The 25,394-nt window shown below is 42.5% G+C and overlaps 1 protein-coding gene across 1 annotated transcript in view; it reads left to right on the forward strand.

The window, feature by feature from the left end:
- The window catches only part of LOC124545522, a 120,835-nt gene that overhangs the window by 35,152 nt on the left and 60,289 nt on the right, over window positions 1-25,394 (forward strand). Inside the window, exons 2-4 of the mRNA XM_047124469.1 lie at window positions 8,056-8,236; window positions 12,684-12,722; window positions 25,112-25,321. Coding sequence (XP_046980425.1) covers window positions 8,056-8,236; window positions 12,684-12,722; window positions 25,112-25,321 — 430 coding nt within the window. The remainder of the gene's footprint in view (window positions 1-8,055; window positions 8,237-12,683; window positions 12,723-25,111; window positions 25,322-25,394) is intronic.

Genomic DNA, 25,394 nt, shown 5'->3' on the forward strand with positions numbered 1-25,394 from the left:
AGTTTGGCATCATTTTGTCGTGACAAATTGTACCAAACACGAGGAGTTTTCGAGAGACCGCGAATGTACTGGTGCTTTCAAACACCTTATATTCATAGAACCTACATTACCGCATAAAAAGCACCAACTAAGTATTCAACTAAATTTCACTTAATCCAAAATGGCGTGTCTTCTGTTCTACCTGTGATACATTTCATTGGCCACATTCCTGTCCATTTGACACATTCTTCCTTTCACCAAATGAAACTATATGGCTTCAGATACCTTTTCCAGGCTCCAAAATTTATAACATATATATGCAGGCTGAAGCGATGAATGAAAAAATTGTACCGAGGCTAGTTTTCAAACCCATGTCCCCTATTCACTAAACAGATGTGCTGACCACTCCACCAGGGTGGCACAGTGGCTTTGCCGAAATGCTTGGACTACCATAGCTCGCCTCCGTCCTCAGTCGTAATTCCCATTCACGCGTCAACCCACTCGGCACTCCCTCTAAACTAGGACAGCACTGCAGAGGCTTCGATACGAATTTTCATCCGTCGCTTGAGTCTACGCATACAGGTTGGTCCGTACATCGTGACCGGGCCACATATCTCACGAAATAAGGGTCAAACGAAAAAACTACAAAAAGAAGAACTTGTCTAGCTTCAATGGGGAAACCAGATGGCGCTATGGCTGGCCCGCTAGATGGCGCTGCCATAGGTCAAACGGATATCAACTGCGTTTTTAAAAAAATAAGAACCCCCATTTTTATTACATATTCGTGTAGTGCGTAAAGAAATATGAATTTCTTGGTTGGACCACTTTTTTCGTTTTGTGATAGATGGCGCTGTAATAGTCACAAACATATGGCTCACAATTTTAGATGAACAGTTGGTAACAGGTATTTTTTTAAAATTAAAATACAGAACGTAGGTACGTTTGAACATATTTCGGTTGTTCCAATGTGATACATGGCCATTTGTGAACTTATCATTTCGGAGAACACATGCTGTTACAGCGTGATTACCTGTAAACACCACATTAATGCAATAAATGCTCAAAATGATATCCGTCAACCTCAGTGCATTTGGAAATACGTGTAACGACATTCCTCTCAACAGCGAGTAGTTCGCCTTCCGTAATGTTCGCACATGCATTGACAATGCGCTGACGCATGTTGTCAGGCGTTGTCGGTGGATCACGAGAGCAAATATCCTTCAACTTTAGCCACAGAAAGAAATCCGGGGACGTCAGATCCGGTGAACGTGCTGCGACCACCAATCCACCGGTCATGAAATATGCTATTCAATACCGCTTCAACCGTACACGAGCTACGTGCCGGACATCCATCGTGTTGAAAGTACATCGCCATTCTGTCAAGCAGTGACACATCTTGTAGTAACATCGGTAGAACATTACGCAGGAAAGCAGCACACATTTGCACCATTTAGATTGCCATCTATAAAATGGGGCCCAATTATCCTTCCTCCCATAATGAAGCACCATACATTAACCCGCCAAGGTCGCTGATGTTCCACTTGTCACAGCCATCGTGGATTTTCCGTTGCCCAATAGTGCATATTATGCCGGATGGTAAATGACGTTTCGTCGGTAAATAGAACGCGTGCAAAAAATCTGTCATCGTCCCGTAATTTCTCTTGTGCCCAGTGGCAGAATTGTACGCGACTTTCAAAGTCGTCGCCATGCAATTCCTGGTGCTTAAAAATATGGTACGGGTCCAATCGATGTTGATGTAGCATACTCAACACCGACGTTTTTCAGATTCCCGATTCTCGCGCAATTTGTCAGTCAGTGATGGACGGATTAGCCGCGACAGCAGCTAAATATCTACTTGTGCATCATCAATTGTTGCAGGTCGTGGTTGACGTTTCACATGTGGCTGAACACTTCCTGTTTGCTTAAATAAGGTAACTATCTGGCGAACGGTCGGGACACTTGGATGATGTCGTCCAGGATACCGAGCAGCATACATAGCACACGTCCGTTGGTAATTTTGATCACAATAGCGATACTTCAACACGATATCGACCTTTTGTGCAGTTGTTAAACGGTCCATTGTAACACGGATAATGTATTGCGGAACAAATACCGTCCGCACTGGCAGAATGTTACGTGATACCACGTACTTGTACGTTTGTGACATTACAGCGCCATCTATCAAAAGCGAAAAAAGTGATCCAACTAAAACCTTCATATTTCTTTAAGTACTACACGAATATGTAATAAAAATTGGGGTTCCTATTTAAAAAAAAACGCATTTGATATCCGCTTGAACTATTGGAGCACCATCTAGCGGGCCAACCATAGCGCCTTCTGGTTCCCAACTTCCCCCCTTCAAGCTAGACAAGTTTTGTTCATTGTAGTTTTTTCGTTTGACGCTTATTTCGTGAGATATTTGGCCCGGTCACGATCAATGGACCATTACAAAAAGGTACGGCCAAACTTTCAGGAAACATTCCTCACACACAAATAAAGAAAAGATGTTATGTGGACATGTGTCCGGAAACGCTTAATTTCCATGTTAGAGCTCATTTTAGTTTCGTCAGTATGTACTGTACTTCATCATTCCAACGTGATCAAATTGTAAATTTTCACAATCAACATGTGTGAGCCGCCGAGAATCCGCACGCAATTGTGCAATCACGTCATCAACACAGATTTTCTGTGAACGTTTGGGCAGGCACTGTTGGTGATGTCTTGATTGGACCTCATGTTCTTCCACCTACGCTCAATGGAGCACGTTATCATGATTTCATACGGGATACTCTACCTGTGCTGCTAGAACATGTGCCTCTACAAGAACGACACAACATGTGGTTCATGCACGATGGAGCTCCTGCACATTTCAGCCGAAGTGTTCGTACGCTTCTCAACAACAGATTCGGTGACCGATGGATCCGATGGATTGGTAGAGGCGGACCAATTCCATGGCCTCCACGCTCTCCTGACCTCAACCCTCTTGACTTTCGTTTATGGGGGCATTTGAAAGCTCTTGTCTACGCAACCCCGGTACCAACTGTTGAGACTCTTCGTGCTCGTATTGTGGACGGCTGTGATACAATACGCCATTCTCCAGGCCTGCATCATCGCATCAGGGATTCCATGCGACCGAGGGTGGATGCATGTATCCTCACTAACGGAGGACATTTTGAACATTTCCTGTAACAAAGTGTTTGAAGTCACGCTGGTACGTTCTGCTGCTGTGTGTTTCCTTTCCATGATTAATGTGATTTGAAGAGAAGTAATAAAATGAGCTCTAACATGCAAAGTAAGCGTTTCCGGACACATGTCCACATAACATATTTTCTTTCTTTGTGTGTGAGGAATGTTTCCTGAAAGTTTGGCCGTACCTTTTTGTAACACCCTGTATATGTTCTGGATGATCAATATATACTGATCAGTCAGAACATTATGACCAGCGACCTCCTGTTGATATAAAGCCATTCAGTATAAATACTAGTACCTGGATGTGAACTTGCTATCTTTCAGTTCACGGTTCACAACTATCGACAACTGTATGGCTTTCACGTGATAGCAATGTGTTAGTTATATATTAGAGAATTGATACAAATGTCTAACACCTGAAGCCAAAGATGTCATTTTTTGAGATTTAACTAACAATTTTCGCTAAAAAAAAAACGCGCTTTTGACAAATCATCAGCGTGCTGTACCACTGAAACGGTATACATTCATAGGAGACAAGTCGTGATCGGAAAAGCCTCAAATACGAGAAGCATTTAACTATCGATGCATAGTTTGCCATCATTTTTTCGTAACAAATTATACCAAAAACGAGGAGTTTTCGAGAGACCGCGAATGTGCTGGTGCTTTAAAACACATTATGTTCATAGAACCTGCATTACCTTATAAAAAGCACCAACTACAGAACTCAACTAAAATTCACTTAATCCAAAATTGCGTGTCCTCTGTTCTACCCGTGACACAGAACCGTTGCCGCATTTCATTCCTGTCCACTTGGCAGATTCTTCCGTTTACGAAATGAAACTACATGGTTTCAGATACCTTATCAAGGCTCCAAAATTTATAACATATATATGCAGGTTGAAGCGATGAATGAAAAATTTGTACCGAGGCTAGTTTTCAAACCCATGTCACCTATTCACTAAACAGATGTGCTGACCACTTCACCAGGGTGGCACAGTGGCTTTGCCGAAATGCTTGGACTACCATAGCTCGCCTCCGTCCTCAGTCGTAATTCCCATTCACGCGTCAACCCACTCGGCACTCCCTCTAAACTAGGACAGCACTGCAGAGGCTTCGATACGAATTTTCATTCGTCGCTTGAGCCTACGTATACAGGTTGGTCCGTACATCGTGACCGGGCCACATATCTCACGAAATAAGGGTCAACCGAAAAAACTACAAAAAGAAGAACTTGTCTAGCTTCAATGGGGAAACCAGATGGCGCTATGGCTGGCCCGCTAGATGGCGCTGCCATAGGTCAAACGGATATCAACTGCGTTTTTAAAAAAATAAGAACCCCCATTTTTATTACATATTCGTGTAGTGCGTAAAGAAATATGAATTTCTTGGTTGGACCACTTTTTTCGTTTTGTGATAGATGGCGCTGTAATAGTCACAAACATATGGCTCACAATTTTAGATGAACAGTTGGTAACAGATAGGTTTTTTAAATTAAAATACAGAACGTAGGTACGTTTGAACATATTTCGGTTGTTCCAATGTGATACATGGACATTTGTGAACTTATCATTTCGGAGAACACATGCTGTTACAGCGTGATTATCTGTAAATACCACATTAATGCAATAAATGCTCAAAATGTTGTCCGCCAGCCTCAATGCATTTGGCAATACGTGTAACGACATTCCTCTCAATAGCGAGTAGCTCGCTTTCCGTAATGTTCGCACATGCATTGACAATGCGCTGACGCATGTAGTCAGGCGTTATCGTTGGATCACGAGAGCAAATATCCTTCAACTTTCCCCACAGAAAGAAATCTGGGGACGTCAGATCCGATGAACATTGCGGGCCATGGTATGGTGCTTAGACGACCAATCCTCCTGTCATGAAATATGCTATTCAATACCGCTTCAACCGCACGCGAGTATTGTGCCGGGCATCCATCATGTTGGAAGTACATCGGCATTCTGTCAACCAGTGACACATATTGTAGTAACATCGGTAGAGCATTACGTAGGAAATTAGCACACATTGCACCATTTAGATTGCCATCTATAAAATGGGGACCAATTATCCTTCCTCCCATAATGCCGCACCATACATTAACCCGCCAAGGTCGCTGATGTTCCACTTGTCACAGCCATCGTGGATTTTCCGTTGGCCAATAGTATATATTGTGCCGGTTTACGTTACCGCTGTAGGTGAATGACGCTTCGTCGTTAAATAAAACGCGTGAAAAAAATCTGTCATCGTCCCGTAATTTCTCTTGTCGCAGAACTGTACACGACGTTCAAAGTCGTCGCCATCCAATTCCTGGTGCATAGAAATATGATACGGGTGCAATCGATGTTGATGTAACATTCTCAACACTCACGTTTTTGAGATTCCCGATTCTCGCGCAATTTGTCTGCTACTGATTTGCGTAGTAGCCGTGACATCAGCTAAAACACCTACTTGGGCATCAGCATTTGTTGCAGGTCGTGGTTGACGTGTCACATGTGGCCGAACACCTCCTGTTTCCTTAAATAACGCAACTATCGGGCGAACGGTCCGGACATTTGGATGATAACGTCCAGGATACGGAGCAGCATACATAGCACACGCCCGTTGGGCATTTTGATCACAATAGCCATACATCAACACTATATCGACCTTTTCCGCAATTGGTAAACGGTCCATTTCAACACGGGTAATGTATCGCGGAGCAAATACCGTCCGCACTAACAGAATGTTACGTGATACCACGTACTAATACGTTTGTGACTATTACAGCGCCATCTATCACAAAGCGAAAATAGTGGTCCAACTAAAACATTCATATTTCTTTACGTACTACACGAATATGTAACAAAAATGGGGGTTCCCATTTAAAAAAACGCAGTTGATTTAATTGTAACACCTCACCCGTCACTTATCTGGTTTTGGTGTATGTTCACCCCAGGTAATTGACTAACAGATCAACAGAGAGTGCAAAACTGCGGCAATGTCGGATAATGCAAAGAAAGTAATAAGGCCCTGTGACTTTTGATTGAACTGCGGTGGCAGTGTTGACATTAATTGGTTCAGAATTGATCCCTTTTAATTAAAAAGGGGTGCACATTGATGTTATATTCAGCTATTGTGGCACCAGATGCAAATGTTGAACATAAAATTAATTAAGAAAGTGATTTGGGATTTCAACTACTTGATTGAAAACAGATGCAGTCGATTAGTACAGATTTTTTTTAACTCACGACCTTCAATCATCACATTACATGACTCTCCTAACAGGCAGTGGTAATAAATTGCGTTTGCGTGGAGTAAAGAGCGATAAATCAAAAGTAATTCCTATCGACTGACCCAGGCGTAATGCGAAGTGTGAGAAGAATTCTACAATACACGGCCCATGAAACCCTCGTGGAAACTTTGCCGACGTGATCCAGCAAATTAATCAGTGGCCGGAGCGGGCGCAATATCACCGAATACAGCGTGGCGGAGCGGCGTCGTTGTGAGGACGTCGGCCGACCTTGTGGTGCTGCAAGGCTTCGATCGTCTATTCACTCCTAGCTATCCTGCTCAGTACATAGCTGAACCAAAACTTCCTATCTCCAAGCTCAATCGTTCCATTTGCTAAGTCCTAAACTGCAGAGATGCTCTCTCTTTCTCAGGCAAGCTGAGTAAAGAACGCCACGTCCGCACTCTAGGCAAGCTGGGAACGGAAGACCTCTACAGGGACTTCCCCCAGTCCACTCTTCGCCTCGGTTTCCCCTCCAGTAAAATCACTTACGCCAATTGCAGCGCAAGTCGCGTTAATTATGCGTCGCTTCCCAGCGCCGACTAATGCCTGCTCTGGGAAGTGAGCAAATTCCCACAAAATTTCCCTTCCTCTCAACTTCTTCTATTAGCTCCTCCCAGGCCACTCATCAAGGTTAGCGTCTGCACAAAACACCAATTTTTCCGGAATTCTGACTCCCAGGAGAGTACTTCAAATTCCTTGGTCCTAACTTCCTATAGGAGGCCGGCGTATTTCATTCTGTCGCTCTTCACCTGATTTACTTCAGACTCTGCGGACCGTGAATTCAGCGTGAAGTTGCTATAATCACGAACTCGCATATTTTGACCTCTGTTGACCGCTCCACCATAACTTTGCGCGGCTTTCTCGCATGTTTCCCTGAAAACGGGGCGACGGACATTTATCAACAGGCATACAAGTTCTCTGTCTGCTTACCAGTACACCAGCATGGGGTCGGGGTTAACCACCCATGCTGTCACTCATCTTAAGGCGGCTGGAGGCCACGCCGCGTTACCGCTTTCTCAGAGCTTGAGCCGCCGTAAGCTGCCTATTGTCGCTCCCCTTCGCCGTTCCTCAGCCGGCCACGGTCAACTCTAAATACTTCCCTGGGGTAAACTAGCGACCAGTAAATCGACTCGTTTCCACAAAGTTTTCATGTCGTGTGAATTACTTTAAAACCATCACCCGACATTAATTATTTCAATACGTCCATACTATACCCTCTACAAGATGCATTGTGCCTTGTCAGTCATTTTGTTCAGCCCTACTGGTCGCTCAACGTGAGTTAGGTAATCTTTAATGACTTCATTTAAGGGGCGCAGTTCTTGCCATCTTACATAATATCCGTTTGAGCTATGTCAGGGCCATCTAGCGTGCCAACCATAGCGCCACCTGGTTTCCCCCTTCAAGCTAGATAAGTTTCGTTCTTTGTAGTTTTTTCGTTTGATGCTTATTTCGTGAGATATTTCGCCCGGTCACTATCAATGGACCACCCTGTGTACACCTTCCTTTCACGCTCGGAATGTGTAATTACCCACTGTGAGGTCGCCAGATGCGGTCAGTTCCTCGTCGGTGAGAGGACGCCTGGCTCACTCTGCTGTCTCGCTCTGCGGCAGACGTGCGGCGCGCTGGCGGCGGCGGTACTGGTGTTGTGGCGCGGCCCGGGGGCGGCCGCCTCCTCGCCGTGGCGGCCCGTCGCAGGCCTGCTGTCCGGCGTGGCGGGGGCGGCGGGCAGCGGCGCGGAGGCGGCGCTGGGCGTCGTGGGCGGCGTCGGCCGCGGCCTCGCCGGCGGAGTCGGTGAGTGGCGGCGGCGCGACCTCTGACCCAGCCGCGCGGCAGCTGCGTCTCAAAATAACACTGTGTGCACAAGTAAAGTAATAAATGTGTCAAACAAGTGCTGCCCACCTACACCTACTAGTAGCTTTGTTCGTTATGAGGATGTGAACAGCAGTACCCATTTTTAAATAGCAACCTATATTCTTCATTCGGTAATCCACTTCCCCTTCCCAAAACCTTTTCAAAAGCGTATTACACTGTACCATTCGAACAAACATGACAGTAAAAGCGTAACGCAGATGTACACTACTGGCCATTAAAATTGCTATACCAAGAAGAAATGCAGATGATAAGCCAGTGTTCATTGGACAAATATATTATACTAGAACTGACATGTGATTACATTTTTCACGCAATTTGGGTGCACAGATCCTGAGAAATCAGTACCCAGAACAACCACCTCTGACCATAATAACGGCCTTGATACTCCTGGGCATTGAGTCAAACAGAGCTTGGATGGCGTGTACAGGTACAGCTGCCCATGCAGCTTCAACCCGATACCACAGTTCAACAAGAGTAGTGACTGGCGTATTGTGTCGAGCCAGTTGCTCGGCTACCATTGACCAGACGTTTTCAATTGGTGAGAGATCTGGAGAATGTGCTGGCCACGGCAGCAGTCGAACCTGCAACATGTGGTCGTGCATTATCCTACTGAAATGCAGGTTTCGCAGGGATCGAATGAAGGGTGGAGCCACGGGTCGTAACACATCTGAAACGTAACGTCCACTGTTCAAAGTGCCGTCAATGCGAACAAGACGTGTAACCAATGGCACCCCATACCATCAAACCGGGTCATACGCCAGTATGGCGATGACGAATACACGCTTCCAATGCGCGTTCACCACGATGTCGCCAAACACGTTTTGCCATTCGTGCACCCAGGTTAGTCGCTGAGTCCACCATTGCGGGCGCTCCTTTTTTGTGATGCGGCGTCAAGGGTTGCCGCAGCCATGGTCTCCGAGCTGATTTTCCATGCTGCTGCAAACGTCATCGAACTGTTCGTGCAGATCGTTGTTGTCTTGCAAACGTCCCCGTCTGTTGACTCAGGGATCGAGACGTGGCTGCACGATCCGTTACAGCCATGCGTATAATGCCTGTCATCTCGACTGCTAGCGATACGAGGCCGTTGGGATCCAGCACGGCGTTCCGTATTACCCTCCAGAACCCACCGATTCCATATTCTGCTAACAGTAACTGAATCTCAACCAACGCGAGCAGCAATGTCGCGATACGATAAACCGCAATCGCGATAGGCTACAATCCGACCAAAGTCGGAAACGTGATGGAACGCATTTCTCCTCCTTACACGAGGCGTCACAACAACGTTTCACCAGGCAACGCTCGTCAACTGCTGTTTGTGTATGAGAAATCGGTTGGAAACTTTCCTCATGTCAAGACGTTGTAGGTGTCGCCACCGGCGCCAACCTTGTGTGAATGCTCTGAAAAGCTAATTATTTGCATATCACAGCATCTTCTTCCTGTCGGTTAAATTTCGCGTCTGTATCACGTTATCTGCGTGGTGTAGCAATTTTAATGGCCAGTAGTGTATACAGCCGGTGGATCTGTGGTGCCGGGGGATGCAGTGCGGTGCCAGTCAAGTAGCTGAAGTTCTAAACTGCTTTATTAGTGATCCCTGCCGTGGTTCAGTGCAGGAAACAGCAACATGGCTGAGGCTCCTAGCTGCTTCCTGTGTTCTGTCCTGTCGCCCTGCAGTGGCATCAGAGCACAGCGTCGGCTAGGCTGCTCGCTCCTCGTGACGCATGTGGTCTCGGCCAGCCGCGGCTGCGCGTGTTGCTGTACGGTTCACGCACCCTGCGCTGTCCTGAGGGCGGAAGGCAGCCAACGTGGCAGCACTGACCCACTGCTCACGTCGAAGGCTGGCAAGCTGCCTCCCGGGGCCAGTAGTGGCTTCTGGTCCCGCGGTTTCAGGGCGGACTGCTCTAACCCAGAACGGTGAACAGTGGTATACAAGCAGCGCTCCACACGGCGCCCGAGCGTCGCAATCCTTTGGCGATAGAGCTGAAGTGACTTTAGTCTAAAATAGGTAGGTATTTATACACTTCCGAGCTGCACTTGCTTCGGCTCTGCTGTGCCTTGTGCCATAAACAATTTGGCGGCCACAGAAGTGAAAAGGCTTCTGCCCTTTTCCACTTAGGTACTGCTGTGTCAACTGTTTCCACACCTCACCAGGCTGGCTCGTAACGTTGCGATGGCTGTTGTCATACTTTGTAAGCCATAACATCTGCACTGGTGCTGTTGCAGACCACTTCTTACCTTGTGCTTTTCTGCCAAATATGGATGTTGCGCTATAGTTAATGTCCTTTTACCATCCTTGAACCTTTTTTTTCCTTCCATCATTGCTTCTTCATTGCACAGATTAAACAAAAGGAATGAAACAAATATATGAAACTTCCTGGCAGATTAAAACCGTGTGCCGGACCGAGACTCGAACTCGGGACCTTTGCCTTACGCGGGCAAGTGCTACCAACTGAGCTACCCAACCACGACTCACGCCCTGTCCTCGCAGCTTTACTTCTGCCAGAAACTTTACAGAAGCTCTCCTGCGAGCCTTGCAGAACTAGCACTCCTGAAAGAAAGGATATTGCGGAGACATGACTTAGCCACAGCCTGGGAGATGTTTTCCCGCGAAAGGCAAAGGTCCCGAGTTCGAGTCTCGGTCCGGCACACAATTTTAATCTGCCAGGAAGTTTCATATCCACGCATACTCCGCTGCAGAGTGAAAATCTCATTCTGGAAACATCCCCGAGGCTGTGGCTAAGTCATGTCTCCGCAATATCCTTTCTTTCAGGAGTGGTTCGCAGGAGAGCTTCTGTAAAGTTTGGAAGGTAGGAGACGAGGTACTGGCAGAAGTAAAGCTGCGAGGACGGGGCGTGAGTCGTGCTTGGTTAGCTCAGTTGGTAGCACTGGCCCGCGTAAGGCAAAGGTCCCGAGCTCGAGTCTCGCTCCGGCACACAGTTTTAATCTGCCAGAAAGTTTCGTATCAGCGCACACTCCGCCGCAAAGTGAAAATCTCATTTAATGAATATATGTCTTATACATTTTATAATCTGAGTACGTTATTGTTCTTCTTCCATTGTTATTATTTTCTCTTGACTCTTGTACATTTTGTACAATTTCCCCTATAGCTTGTACCTATTTTCCTGGTTATTTCCAATATTTTGTACCATGTTACATAATCGAACGCTTGTTATAGGTCGAGAAAGTTTGTGAGTATGTCTCGATTTTACTCAATCCTGCTTCCACTATCGAGCGCAACATCAGAACTGCCTCTCTGATGGCATCTAACGGATCGCCAGTTTTCTTTTCCTTGCTTCTGTACATTATTCTTGTCAGAAACTTGGATGCACTAGCTCTATTAACTCTTGCATTTACCTGTCCTTGATAGTGATGATACGGGACAAAATCGCTGACATACGTGACCTTGACAAGAACGCATTGCTGTCGCTGGCACAACTGTTTCTGAGCACAACGTTTAACGTGGTGTTCTGCACCAGACGATACTACAAACATTGTAGTGAGCAATGGATCGCATAGATTGGACCGTGGATCACTTGAACGTGTCGCCTGTTCAGACGAATGACATTTCTTGTAACACATCAGGTTAATGTTCATGTCCAAACTGCCATTCAGGCGATCAGCCGCTTCATACTAGCGACACAAATGCAGGCCGGCTGAAGCACTAATATGCCGTGGATGAAATCCACCTGAAATTCTAGGGGCTCCGCGATAGTACTCGAAGAAACCATGACTACCGTGGATTAGGTGAACATTACTGCGGACCTTCTTTTCGTCTTCCGCGACGGCGATGGTCCCTTCCGGTAGGGTAACTGACCCTGTCACAAGACGAGGAACATGCTACAGTGGTTCCAGGAGAGTCATAGTGGACTCATGTTGACGTTTTGGCCACAAAATGTGTGTAATCTGAACCCGAAGGATCACAAACTGGAAGATATCAGGTTCCAGTTCTCCATGCGCGAACGACTGGCCCATAAATTCGGGAATTGCGTGACATGTACACAGACATGTGGTGCTACATATTACCAAGTACCCACCCTGTCAGGATCTTGTCGAATTCAAGCCAAGCAGAATCGCTGTTGCATCGCATTCCAGAAGCTGAGGACCTCGCTATTGTGAAGGCAGCCACAAAGCTTTCGCTCATCCATGTATATTGAACAATTTAAGAAGACGCTTTTCGCAATTCACATTCTAACCACACATTTGCAATTTCCGGCTCTTTGCAGTAAATGTGCAGCATGTCAGGAATGCAGAAACAGCTTTCAGCTAAAATGACCAGCTACGACAATTTTTTTGTTTCATAGACACCACACGCAAATGCTTGATAGGACGTCTCTATATCAGTGTAACTAACATATTTTGCCTTTTTCAGGTGAAGTCCAAGGAGTTGGAAGGAAGTTAGTGAAAGGAGGTAAGAAATGAGCCGTCTGCCTAATTTGTCTCTGCTTTTCGTCTTAGCTGTCTAATTCTATGCTACTACATGATCCCATTGAGTAAAGTAAGTACACAGTAGTGTGTAATCAAGAGAACAAGGACGGATAGTACCATTCCAAATTTTTACGAATCAGATACTAAATACTCTCCTTATAAAAATCAAAGTTTCGATTCTCAACGAAAGCAATGATTTGTATCTGCAAGCAGTATTCACTTAGGCCCACTACTTATTTTGCAGCTTCACTTTTAAAATCCTTAAACGTAATTTCAGCTGTTTCACTGATGTCCCGAAACTGCCTTAGCGAATTTCCGCTAGAACTGTAATCATAAGAGTGAGGAAGATTTCTTACAGCAGCATTAAAAGTTATTTACAACTCTGCACTACTGTATTACGGGCACATAAATGATCTCTTTTGTAACTACCCCGAGTAACTTAGAACTGTTGGAGATCTTTGCCAATATCATGATGTCTGCACTGTCTTTTGCTTACCTTAGTCATTATTCGGCGTAGCTAAATTATCTCCTCTCTTCTTATTTTCCTTGACTGTAATTGTGACATTTGTGTGGAGAGAAACTGCATCTACAAAACGCGAGAGACCCTTTAACGGTGTTCATTTACTGTTTTGATACATCCCTGTCAAAAAAGTTTTATCGGCGTAAAATACTAGATAGATATAGTTGGTAAAGCAACTGTTGTTCACGATCACTGCTACATGATGACAACGTTCCTTTTGATAAGTAAGATAGTAAATGCCCCAGCCTGTCTTTCCAAGTAGATAATACGCTGTCGTGGTTCAGAAATTAAATGTTGTTGTTCTGGTTTTCAGTCCAAAGACAGGTTTGATGCAGGTGTCCATGTTACTGTATCCTCTGCAACCCACTTTGTCTGTGTAACTACTGCGGTCTGCATCCACTTGAAGCTGATTGCTATACTGAAGCCTTCGTCTCGCTCTACAATTTTTAGCCTCCACATTTTCATCCATAACTAAACAGACTAATGCCTCAGGAAGTGGTTATGAACTGATCTGTTGTTTTACTCAATTTGTGCCATAAATTCATTTTTCCCGACTTTGATTCAGAACCTCCTCATTATTTATTCGAGCTACCCATCTAATCTTCAGCATTCTTCTGCAGCACAATACTTCAAACATTTTTACACTCTTCTTGCACAGACTGTTGATCGTCTATCCTTCACTCATGTACTTTGCAACATTCCAGATAAATACCTCCAGAAAAGATTTCCTACCATTTGTATTTGTGTTCACTGTTAACAAATTCTTCTTTTTCAGAAATTCTTTTCTTGATACGGTCAGTTTACATTTTATATCCTCTTTGTGTCGGCCACCATCAATTATTTTGCTATCCAAATAATAAATTTCACCTACTACTTTTAATGACTCCTTTCCATTCTCCTGCTCTCAGCTATATCTGCTATGCATCATTATCCTTGTTTTATAGGTACCTCTTGTCTTCATTGTGTATACAAGTGATTTCTTCTTATTGAACGTTTCTTTCCACTTCTCTCTCCTCTCCCCTCTCTTTCTCTCGACACCTGCATCTGTTCAAGACTGTTTTTCTTTTTTTTTCAGAATGTTGAATGTGGGTAAGGGAATGAGTGAAGGATGGGGTTCTAAGTGATCCAATGGTTGGGTTTTTGTTTAGAGGTTGTTTGGAGGGAGTAAGGGAAGAGTAAACGGAAAAGGAATGTGTGCCATTATTTTGATGATCGTCTGTCAGTTTGTTCTGTACTGTTTTTTTCTGTTAATTTGAATGGCGAGTTGGGTTGTTTATTGTCTTCTCTTGGTTTTTTAAAATCGTTTTCTTTTTTGCTTTAATTTTGTGCCCATGATAATTTTCGTATAAGAATATTTATTATTGTTTATTCTGATTATTTTCATATCTTCCTCCCTAGAAATTAGCTTGTCATTGTGTTACGTGGCTTGCTCTACTAATGTTCTGTGTTAGTCCCATAGTTGCAAGCTGTCATACGTTCTTTGTATTGGACATATAATGTCATACCTGTTTGTCACGTGTATCTCTCATCATATTTGTTACATTGTAATTGATATACAAGTGCTTCCTGGTATATATGTTAAGTCTTTTGTTAGTTTTAACCTAATATCAACACCATGTTGATATGAACACCATCTTCTGAACACCATGTTTATGCACTATTTTTTGAAAATTTTGATGATTTTATGTGTGAGCTTGTCTTTTTATGGTACTGTGTCCCATCTTGTCTGTGTTTTGTTGTTGCCAAGTTAATAAATTTCGTGTATTTCGTTCAGCGATGCGAAACAGCATATATTCTGGGGTTACTCATCTTTAAAAAAGTTCTCAGTCCTGAAAAATGTACAATAAAAATAGTATACATTGCTCACCCATAGTCATTTTGTAGACATGTGTTTCAGAAATCAGGCATTTTGGCTACTGATTCACAGTTTCTTTATTCTTTCTCGAATTTTGTTATAAATAACACACTTAGGTTCAAAAAGAAGAATAATGTGCATAACTGCAATACAGAAGATAAAAATGATATCAGTTAGCCCATATTGAGATTGGTCTTAAGACCGGCTTTATCCCAGAAAGGGGTGCACAGTGTCGGTACCAAAATTTTATCGCCTACCCAGTGATATGAAATGTCTTACAGACAGAATAGTTAAATTTGAAAACAAGGTAAAAAAATTCTCCTTGTCAAATCCTTGTATTCCATAGGAAAACTTCTGCTTAAGGAATATTTAAAAAGTAGGAGGGAGGACTTACTGACACCAGAAAAAAATTAAATATATAAATAAATAAATAGTGAGCAACTAGCAATATTTACATACCAATGTAAAATTACTGAATTCATATCATTATGATTACTCATACAAATAATTCATGGAGCATGAAACTAACTAACTGTCCTGCATATTCTGGGCCATTGTTACAGTGTTTAGTGTATTTCTTTCTGTTGGGTTGCATTGTGTTGCTATTTTTACTCTCTTAAATTTATTTCTCATTGTAGTCATTACCACAAAACATTTTACACACTTTGTAAGTATGGTGCAGTGAGCAATGTGTTAGCATGAGATATTGTTCATAGTTAGAGGCTTTAGGGCAAGGGCACCCAACAGGTATATTAGTATATACTTTTCAGTGCTGTAATAAGGAATTTAAACAATCAGGAAACATTTTGCAAAGTTTGTACGTATATTTAAATTATGACAGTCACAGGTTTTAGAATTGTTGATATCAAGTCATATTTTTCAAAGCTGCTCCACCAAGTCGGATTTAGCTCCATGTAGCACAGGTTTGAGGTAGGGGTTTCTATGGAGTACAACTAAAGTGTAAAAATATCTGATCTGGAGAAAGTTGTACCAATCTCCACATGATTTTTCACATTCCACTGGTTACAACAAAGAAGAAACATTAGCTGAATCTCCCATTTCAAATGCTTGTCACTCTCTATCTATTATGCTTTGATACCTCATTAATATTAATGTTTTGCTGGTCTGAATGATGCTTTTTTGTTCTAGGCACTTGCAATTCTATCAAGTGGAGTAGTAAAGATACATGAAGTATGTAAATGTTTCTACAGAGTGCATGAGAATAAGTTTCAGCACATAGCGAGATTTTGATAAATGGTTAGATGCTACAAGGGCATAAAACTTGTGTGGTTACTTTGAGCTGTTAACAAGGTCTTTGCTGACTAAAGGCATTTCCTTCATAAAGTGCATCATTTGCAACTTTATTTGTGTTACTTGATATTATGGTTGTGCAATTTTTACATATGATCAATGTATATCTCCATTACATCATCAATGTCTAACCATAAATAGCAGGTAATAACCATTCTTAATACATTGATAACATTGATGTTAGATGACGACTTTCTGCAGTGGCATAAAAAGCAATATACATAAGTGGGTGGATACTGTTGGCGCTGCAACAGGCTTAGGGCTACTAGCAATATTTATCTGCTTCTGCTGATTCTTGACCACCTAACCAAACACTCGTTTTATAAATGAAAGAATATCAGTTAATTATAAATTTTTACCACATATAAAAAATGAATGAAAATAAGTTAATGACAAATTTTTAATTGAAATAAAAAAAATCTCACACATGAAAAATAAGATTTCAGAATAAAAGAATCTCCCAAATTTCATTTTTTCCACAAAAAAAATTAATATTAAAACATTAATAGTCTATTTTTTCCTTATAAATGAGAACTCAAAAAGAAAGCTTGGATAAGCTCAAAGAAAGTTTGAAAAGAAACATCTCCATGTTTGACCTTCAAAAATATTACACATTATATTACTCTAAAGGGTATTACAAACTAAATAAAGATGTTATGATTATAATAATACTTAAAAATTTCATAAGAAAAGAAATAAAGGCAAGGAAGAATTGGAAACCCTATTATAAAACAGAAAATAATGACATTTTTAAAATGGCATAAAAAGCAATATACATAAGTGGGTGGATACTGTTGGCGCTGCAACAGGCTTAGGGCTACTAGCAATATTTATCTGCTTCTGCTGATTCTTGACCACCTAACCAAACACTCGTTTTATAAATGAAAGAATATCAGTTAATTATAAATTTTTACCACATATAAAAAATGAATGAAAATAAGTTAATGACAAATTTTTAATTGAAATAAAAAAAATCTCACACATGAAAAATAAGATTTCAGAATAAAAGAATCTCCCAAATTTCATTTTTTCCACAAAAAAAATTAATATTAAAACATTAATAGTCTATTTTTTCCTTATAAATGAGAACTCAAAAAGAAAGCTTGGATAAGCTCAAAGAAAGTTTGAAAAGAAACATCTCCATGTTTGACCTTCAAAAATATTACACATTATATTACTCTAAAGGGTATTACAAACTAAATAAAGATGTTATGATTATAATAATACTTAAAAATTTCATAAGAAAAGAAATAAAGGCAAGGAAGAATTGGAAACCCTATTATAAAACAGAAAATAATGACATTTTTAAAAATAATGAGGATAACCATTAAAATAAATATTTCCATTTTCTACCAATGTGTTTGAGAAACAAAAAATTATGAAGATAAAGCATTTAAGAAAATATTTCCATTTTCCTCCAATGTGTTTGGGAAATAAAGAAATAGGAAAACAGTTAAGCAATCTTTAGTTGATTTAGAATTTAAAAAAGAATCACACTATTAATTTTTAAAATAATATATGGTCACTCTATCATAATCATTCCTTAACTGTGAAAAAAACAGAAATTATGAAAAATCTTAAATTATTTAATGGACTGTATATAAACTTATTTTTTTTGTAAGTACAGGATACAGAAAAATAATAAAATTGTTGAATATAAGCATCAAACTCAAAATTACTTAATTCTTACTGAAAAAGATATAATTAAAAATTTAGGAATGGTAGAAAATATATTTTCCCAGAATCTCTAATTTCAAACAGAAGGCTTGGGATACATATTAAATAGAATTATTGGATTACAAATAGCAGTTAATAAATATGTTCCATTAAGGAGGTCATCCGGTTTTGAATTACCAGAAAGAGTGAAAAAAAATGCTTGTGTTTATGTAAAAATGATCAAAAATTCTTATTATAGGCAGTAACTTCTGCATTAAAAGCAGTCGATAGGCATAAATGTAAAAATCCCGATACAGCACGAAATTATAAAGATTTTTCTAAAGAGGTTTAAGAAAAAATACCTAATATTTCGTTTCCTGTTGAAATTAATAATACTCCAAAAATGTACAGAAAAATTAATGTGTGTGTAAATGTTTATTCCTTCAAAGAAAAAAATTCCTCTGATGAAATATGTATATCGGTTAACAGTAACAAAATGTAAAAAGGAAAAACATATTAATTTATTATACTTTGTAAAAGATAAATAATTCACACTACTGTTGGATTAAGGATTTATCTCAAGTTGCTTCTAGTCAAATTAATAAAAAAGAACACAACAAATGCCCCTTATAAAAATCCAGTTGGTTATAGAGGACCAAAGTGTCTTAAAAACTTAGAGAATGTATTAAAAGACAAGTGGAAGAAATTTGGGAAATTTATTTTAAAACTGAAGAAATGAAGGTGTTGTCCCATACCTCAAGGGCGATTCGGCGTAGATCCCACAGAGCGGTTGGTGGTTCACATCGTCCATAAACAGCCTTTTTCAATCTAACTCAGGCATGTACGATATGGTTTACGTCTGGAGAACATGCTGGCGACTCTAGTGGAGCGATGTCGTTATCCTGAAGATGTGCACGAGAAGGCGCGAATTGTTGTCCATGAAGACGAATGCCTCGCCAATATGCTGCCGGTATGGTTGCACTGTTGGTAGGAGGATGTTCAGCCTGACCGGGTTGCCTCCAAACACGTCTCCGACGATTGTCTGGATCAAGGCATATGCGGTCCATTCGGCTTGTTGTTGGACCCATCTGTACCGCGGTGCATGGCGTCGTGGTTGCAAAGATGGACGTCGCCATGGACGTCGGGAATGAAGATGCGCATCATGCAGCCTATTGCGCACAGTTTGAGTCGTAACACGACGTCCTGTGGCTGCACGCAAAGCATTGTTCCACATGGTGGCGTTGCTGTCAGGGTTCCTCCGAGCCATAATCCGTAGGTAGCGATCATCCACTGCAGTAGTAGCCCTTGGGCGTACAGAGCGAGGCATATCATCGACAGTTTCTGTCTCTCTGCATCTCATGTCCGAACAACATCGCTTTGGTTCACCCCGACACTTCCCTTGTTGAGAGCCCTTCCTGGCACAAAGTAACAATTCGTACGCGATCGAACAGCGGTATTGACTGTCTAGGCAACCGTCTAGACAACACGATCCGTGTACCTCCTTTCTGGTGGAATAACTGGAATTGATCGGCTCTCGGACCCCCTCCGTCTAATAGGCGCTGCTCATGCATAGTTGTTTACATCTTTGGTCGGGTTTAGTGACATCTCTGAAGAGTCAAAGAGACTGTGTCTGTGAAACAATACCCACAGTCAACGTCTGTCTTCAGGAGTTCTGAGAACCAGGGTGATACAAAACGTGTTTTGATGCTTGTACAAGCAAATGTGCTTAAGCAGTAAATGGATGTTTCATTATGTTTCCTTTCGAATTGTTACCTAATAATTGTACTGCATCTCGCCTAATTCAGTTGCTCAAACAGAAGTGGATGAGTTAAACATCTGAACTGAAACCGTGGTAGAACGTAAACGATACATTTCCGGATACGGTTTCGTGTTCAAATTACTATGTACAACCTCCCCTCTACAAATCCTAAAAGTTTGTAAGGGGAATATCCGAATACCCTGTATATTAACACCGAAAACCAAAGTGTGTTGAAAATGTCTGTTATTCATAACAGTTATCTTTTGAAGTAACCAACGACAAGAGCACAGTTATTTGAGATCCGTCAGAACTCAAACATCTGAAAAACCTCAATGTGGATATGTGTGTTTCTTTCATTTAATTATTTTAATTTACGTTGATCATACATAATCTTAAGTATCATAAGCAGAAAATGTATTTACGTAATTCGAAGTATAATTTTAATGGAAAAAAACAAGCGTTCGCAACATATGGGCACACGCTACTTCACACCATGAATGCATGAACTGAATTAACAATAAAACGCTGTAGTCCATACTCAGCTGCAACAGTAACCAGTTTTCTTATCTTTATTCATTTAAACTTCTTACTCTCAATCCCCCTCTCCCCTCCACCATCAACAACTCAAAAATGTGTTGCAATAGTGTCGTTGAGAAGCCAGGGTCATCAGTCTTCTGACGGGTTCAATGCGGCCTGTCACTATTTCTTCTCTTATCCCAACCTACTGGATATATACCAATCTCTGTCTTTTCCTATAGGTTTTACCTTACACTGCTTTCTCTAGTGGCATCATGATTATTTCTTGATGTCTTAACAGATGTCATGTCGTACTATGCCTCCTTCTCGTCAGTGTTTCTCTTATGATGCATTCTTAGCCGATTCTGCGAAGATCCTCCTCATTCCATACAAGTCCACGAAAGTTTCAGCATCCTTCGTAGCACCATGTCTCAAACACTTCGATTTTCTTTTGAATACATCGTGGGAGTGAAAGTGATCAATGTGTTAGAGATATTTACTATCGAAAACAGTCTTGATCACAATTTACTTATTACAGTGACCGGTTTCGACCACTACTGTGGTCATCTTCAGACCAATGAGTAAGAACCTCCTTCTGGTGGTGATGTATCACCAGAATAAATAAATTGTGATCAAGACTGTTTTTCATAGTAAATACTTCGATTTTCTTCTGTTCCAATTTTCCCACAGTGCATGATTGACTACCGTACAATGCTGTGCTCCTACAGTACATTCACAGAAACCTCGTCTTCAGGTTACGGATAATCTTTGATAGTAGGGAATTTCTCTTGGCCAGGAATGTCATATTTGTCTGTGCTAGTCTGCTTATACCCTCCTTGCTTCATCCGTCATATGCCTTTTGATTCCATGCAAGCTGAATTCCTTAACTTCGTTTGGTTCGTGATCATCAGTTTTCATGTTATATGTTTTATTGCTAATCTCATTTCTGATATTCCTCAACACGTTCCTTCAGTTTATACTCAGGCTGTATGCCATGCTCATTAGACTGTGCATTCCGCTCAATACGTCCTGTAATTGTTCTTCACTTTCACTGAAGATATCATTCTTCAAAAAATGGTTCAAATGGCTCTGAGCACTATGGGACTCAACTGCTGTGGTCATAAGTCCCCCAGAACTTAGAACTACTTAAACCTAACTAACCTAAGGACATCACACACATCCATGCCCGAGGCAGGATTCGAACCTGCAACCGTAGCGGTCGTGCGGTTCCAGACTGTAGCGCCTTTAACCGCTCGGCCACTCCGGCCGGCTATATCATTCTTCACTTTCACTGAGGATGCCATTAGTATCCTCTAACCTTGAATCTTAATCCTACTCTTGAACAATCCTTTTATTCCCGTCATTGCTTCTTTTATGTATACAGTGAACAGTAGGGGCGAAAGGATGACTCCCTCTCTTACATCATTTATAATTCGAGCACTTAGTTCTTGGTCTTCCAATCTTATTGTTCCCTCTTAGCTCTACATATCGCCAGTCTTTCCCTGAAGCCTACACCCATTTTTCTCAGAATTTCGAAAATTTTGCACCATTTTACGTTGTCGAACACTGTTTCTAGCCGACCGGAGTGGCCGTGCGGTTCTAGGCGCTACAGTGTGGAGCCGAGTGACCGCTACGGTCGCAGGTTCGAATCCTGCCTCGGGCATGGATGTGTGTGATGTCCTTAGGTTAGTTAGGTTTAATTAGTTCTAAGTTCTAGGGGACTGATGACCACAGCAGTTAAGTCCCATAGTGCTCAGAGCCATTTGAACCATTTTTGAACCACTGTTTCTAGGTCGACAGTTCTTATTAACGTGTTTTTATTTTACGTAAGTCTTGCTTCCTTTATCAGTCGCAAACTTAGAAATGCTTGTCTCGTATTCTTAACTTTCCGGAAGCCAAACTTTTCGCCATATAAGAGATCCTCAGTTTCCTTTTCCGTTATTGTGTACGTTATTCTTGTAAACAGCTTGGATACATGAGTCGTTATGCTGATTTTGTTCTCGCACTCAGCCGCCCTCGTTGTTCTCGAGATTGTGTGGATGATCTTTTCCCCTAAGGTCTAATGGTATGTCTCCAGACTCGTATACACTACACACCAGCTTGAATGGTAGCTTGGTTGTCATTGTCCCTAACGACTGCAGAAATTCCGAAGGAGTGCTATGAAACATGTTCAGAAAAAAATTCAGAAGAGGAAAAATTTATTGAGTGTAGTGACAGGTAAATAGAAGGTCGATACTTTGCCTTTACTATCGTTGATACGATGTGTCAAATACACTGCACAAAAGAATTGAAGGGTCGATTTTTTGAAATCCAGTTGTTGTCCCTCTTAACGATGAAAAAGTTTGAAATGCGGGTCAAAGATGCCTTCAAACTTCCTCTGTAAAGGTGCAAAACTGTGGCGGCCTGTGACGTCACGACAACGCTTTTAGAGGAAAGGTGTCGACTACACATGCGAAAGGAAAGAAAAAGGCTAGGGCTCGGAAGTTCCGGAAGTTCATGTGAGGTGTAAGGCTACGTTGGCACCAAATTTTGTAACACTTTTGCCTAACTCCACGGTAGAAGTGCCACACGATCGGATGGTCGTCACCTTCCCCCCCCCCTCCCCCCCCACCCCCGTTAACCACTTCTCACTCAATTCTTTTGATGCCTTTGTGACAGAGGTCAGAACCGCAACACCCAGCATCCAAATCACGCAGTTTTCTTATGGATGGTAGAGGAAGACATTTGAGGCAGGCTACCTCTGAGAATCGACACGAAAAGATCTCAGCTCGTGGCATAATGAATGTCAATGAAACCACCCTTTCCCTTGCAACGTTCATTCACAGGCATTTTGCGGACGAAAATAACAATTTGCAGTGCGATGTCCAACAGAACGGCGTTCCTGACAGCCTTTGACACTGTTGTCACCCTCTGGCTGGTTTATCCCTTGTCTATGGACACCTTCTAGTTTATCCCTTGTCTAAGGACATCGTGGGGCCACAGTGCCATTGAACATTATTTGACCTCTTTGGAATTTAGCACTATTGCAATTTTTGCTCTGGTATACATGATGGAAACAATAGTGACCGTTGAAAACTATTCGACGAATTTTGAACGTGATCCGATGCAGCAAAGAAAATTTATGCTTTTCTAGCCCTGCTGTTTTGCACCCTCCTGTGACGTGATCAGAGGGGGTGGGGCTCTAATATATGCATCTCTCTAGCGCACCCCAGTTGTGACAACACTCCCGTTGCCGCCTCCACACATTTATTGAACACTTTAAAAATGTACCTGTTCAGAGACAACCCTCAAGCCACTGTTATGCACCTGCAGGCAGGCAACCCCTTCGACACTCCTTGGATTTCACAGGTCCACAAGCAGGTGCTAGAGCAGCAGTGCACCGCCACTCAGGTAGAATGTGTCAGAGGTTTTACCTGCCCGCCAGTGCTTAGGAATCGGTCCAGAATTGTCTCTGTACAGGAATATTTTAATGTGGTCGACAGTGGTGTGCAGGTGACACCGAGATTGCTGCCAAACTGAACGGTCTTAGAGAGATACTTTGCGTTTTATTCGAGCAGATGTCAGTCTCTCACCCTGCCGTTATCTTGCCACAGGAGGACGCGAAACAGCAGGGCTGAAAAAGCAGAGACCCCATGTTCTGTGTCGGGTCACTTTCAAATTTTGTCGAACGATGCTAAAGTTGCAGTCGCGTTACACCCCAAAGAGACCACATCACGTTCAGTGCAGCTGTAGTCTCACGATGTCCTCACCGAAGGGCGTAATCGTCTGGCGAGGAGTCCGCAGTGTGAAGTACGTCATTGCGTTGCACAACACAATGCAAAATGTCGATTTACATCGCAAAATGTGAGTGAAAGAGGAGAGGTAGCTTCATTGACGTCCTTTATACCACCTCATGAGGCCTTTTCGTGTCGTTTCTGAGAGTGGTGTGTCTGAAATGTTTTTCTCAGCCACCTGTAAGAAAACGCTGGATTAAGCGCTGGGCGTCGCTGTTTTGACCTCTATCGCAGAGGCGTCAAGAGAAGGAATGAGAAGTGCGTAACGGAGGAATGACGACCTTCCTATCGTGTGACACGTCTAACGTGACCTGGGCCAGAACTATGGAGAAATCTGGTGCCAGTGTGGTCTCATTATCCACCTTGCACCTAGCATGAACTTCTAGCTTTTTTTCTTGTATGTGTCGACACCTTGCTGAACCTGAGGGCGATGTCGTGGCGTACGGCGCTTGTCCGCCATTACAGAGGAAGGTTGCAGGCACCTTTGAGTATTACTTCAAACTTCTGCGTCGTATTGGGGGAAATCAATGATTTTCAACAAAATGACCCTTTAATTCTTTTGCGCAGTGTGTTTCATATGAAAACTTTTGTGGTCTGCCTTACGGCAGGTCTTGTCATAGGGGAAGCCTTGTCAGAGAGGTTCACCGCATGAGCGTCTAGGGAAGTGATTCCAGTGGTGGTTTCCCGAAGCCTTCCACTTCATAGTTTCAGCGTAAGTATTGAAAAATCGATATTTTTCAAATGTCGATGATCGTGAACATCCCTACCTTCCATGCATTTGGACACTTTTAGAAACGTGTGCGACGCATGGAGTAGAAAAAAAAAAACATATGTTGAGTAATAATTGAAAAGGAGAAAAAAGGTATGACTCTAGGGCACTTGAGAATTTGGGCTTCCTGGTAACAGATTCAGAGCCTTCGCTTGCATTAAAACCACGAGCCACACCTGGTGAGCACTTAAAACAAGACTTCCGTGTCGGCAGCTACGTGGGTGGCGGGCGCGGTGTCTGGAGAGACGGCGGGCCGCTTCCTGGAGCTGATCGGCCTCAACAGCACGTGCGCGGGGGAGGCGGAGGCCGGCTGCCGGCGCGTCGTCGACGAGCTGGTCACTGAGTACCTGGACGTCGACGACGTGTCGCTCACTCCACAGGGCATCTACGAGGCGCTCAAGAAGCGCATCGTCGTGCACCCTGGTAAGTCACTCCCGCTCCCCTCACTCTGTCCGTCTCTGAAGGATGACCAACCCCAAGCACGCCACCCCTGTGG

The sequence above is a fragment of the Schistocerca americana genome, chromosome 8 (genome assembly GCF_021461395.2).
Source record: "Schistocerca americana isolate TAMUIC-IGC-003095 chromosome 8, iqSchAmer2.1, whole genome shotgun sequence".
In the NCBI taxonomy this organism is placed as follows: domain Eukaryota; kingdom Metazoa; phylum Arthropoda; class Insecta; order Orthoptera; family Acrididae; genus Schistocerca; species Schistocerca americana.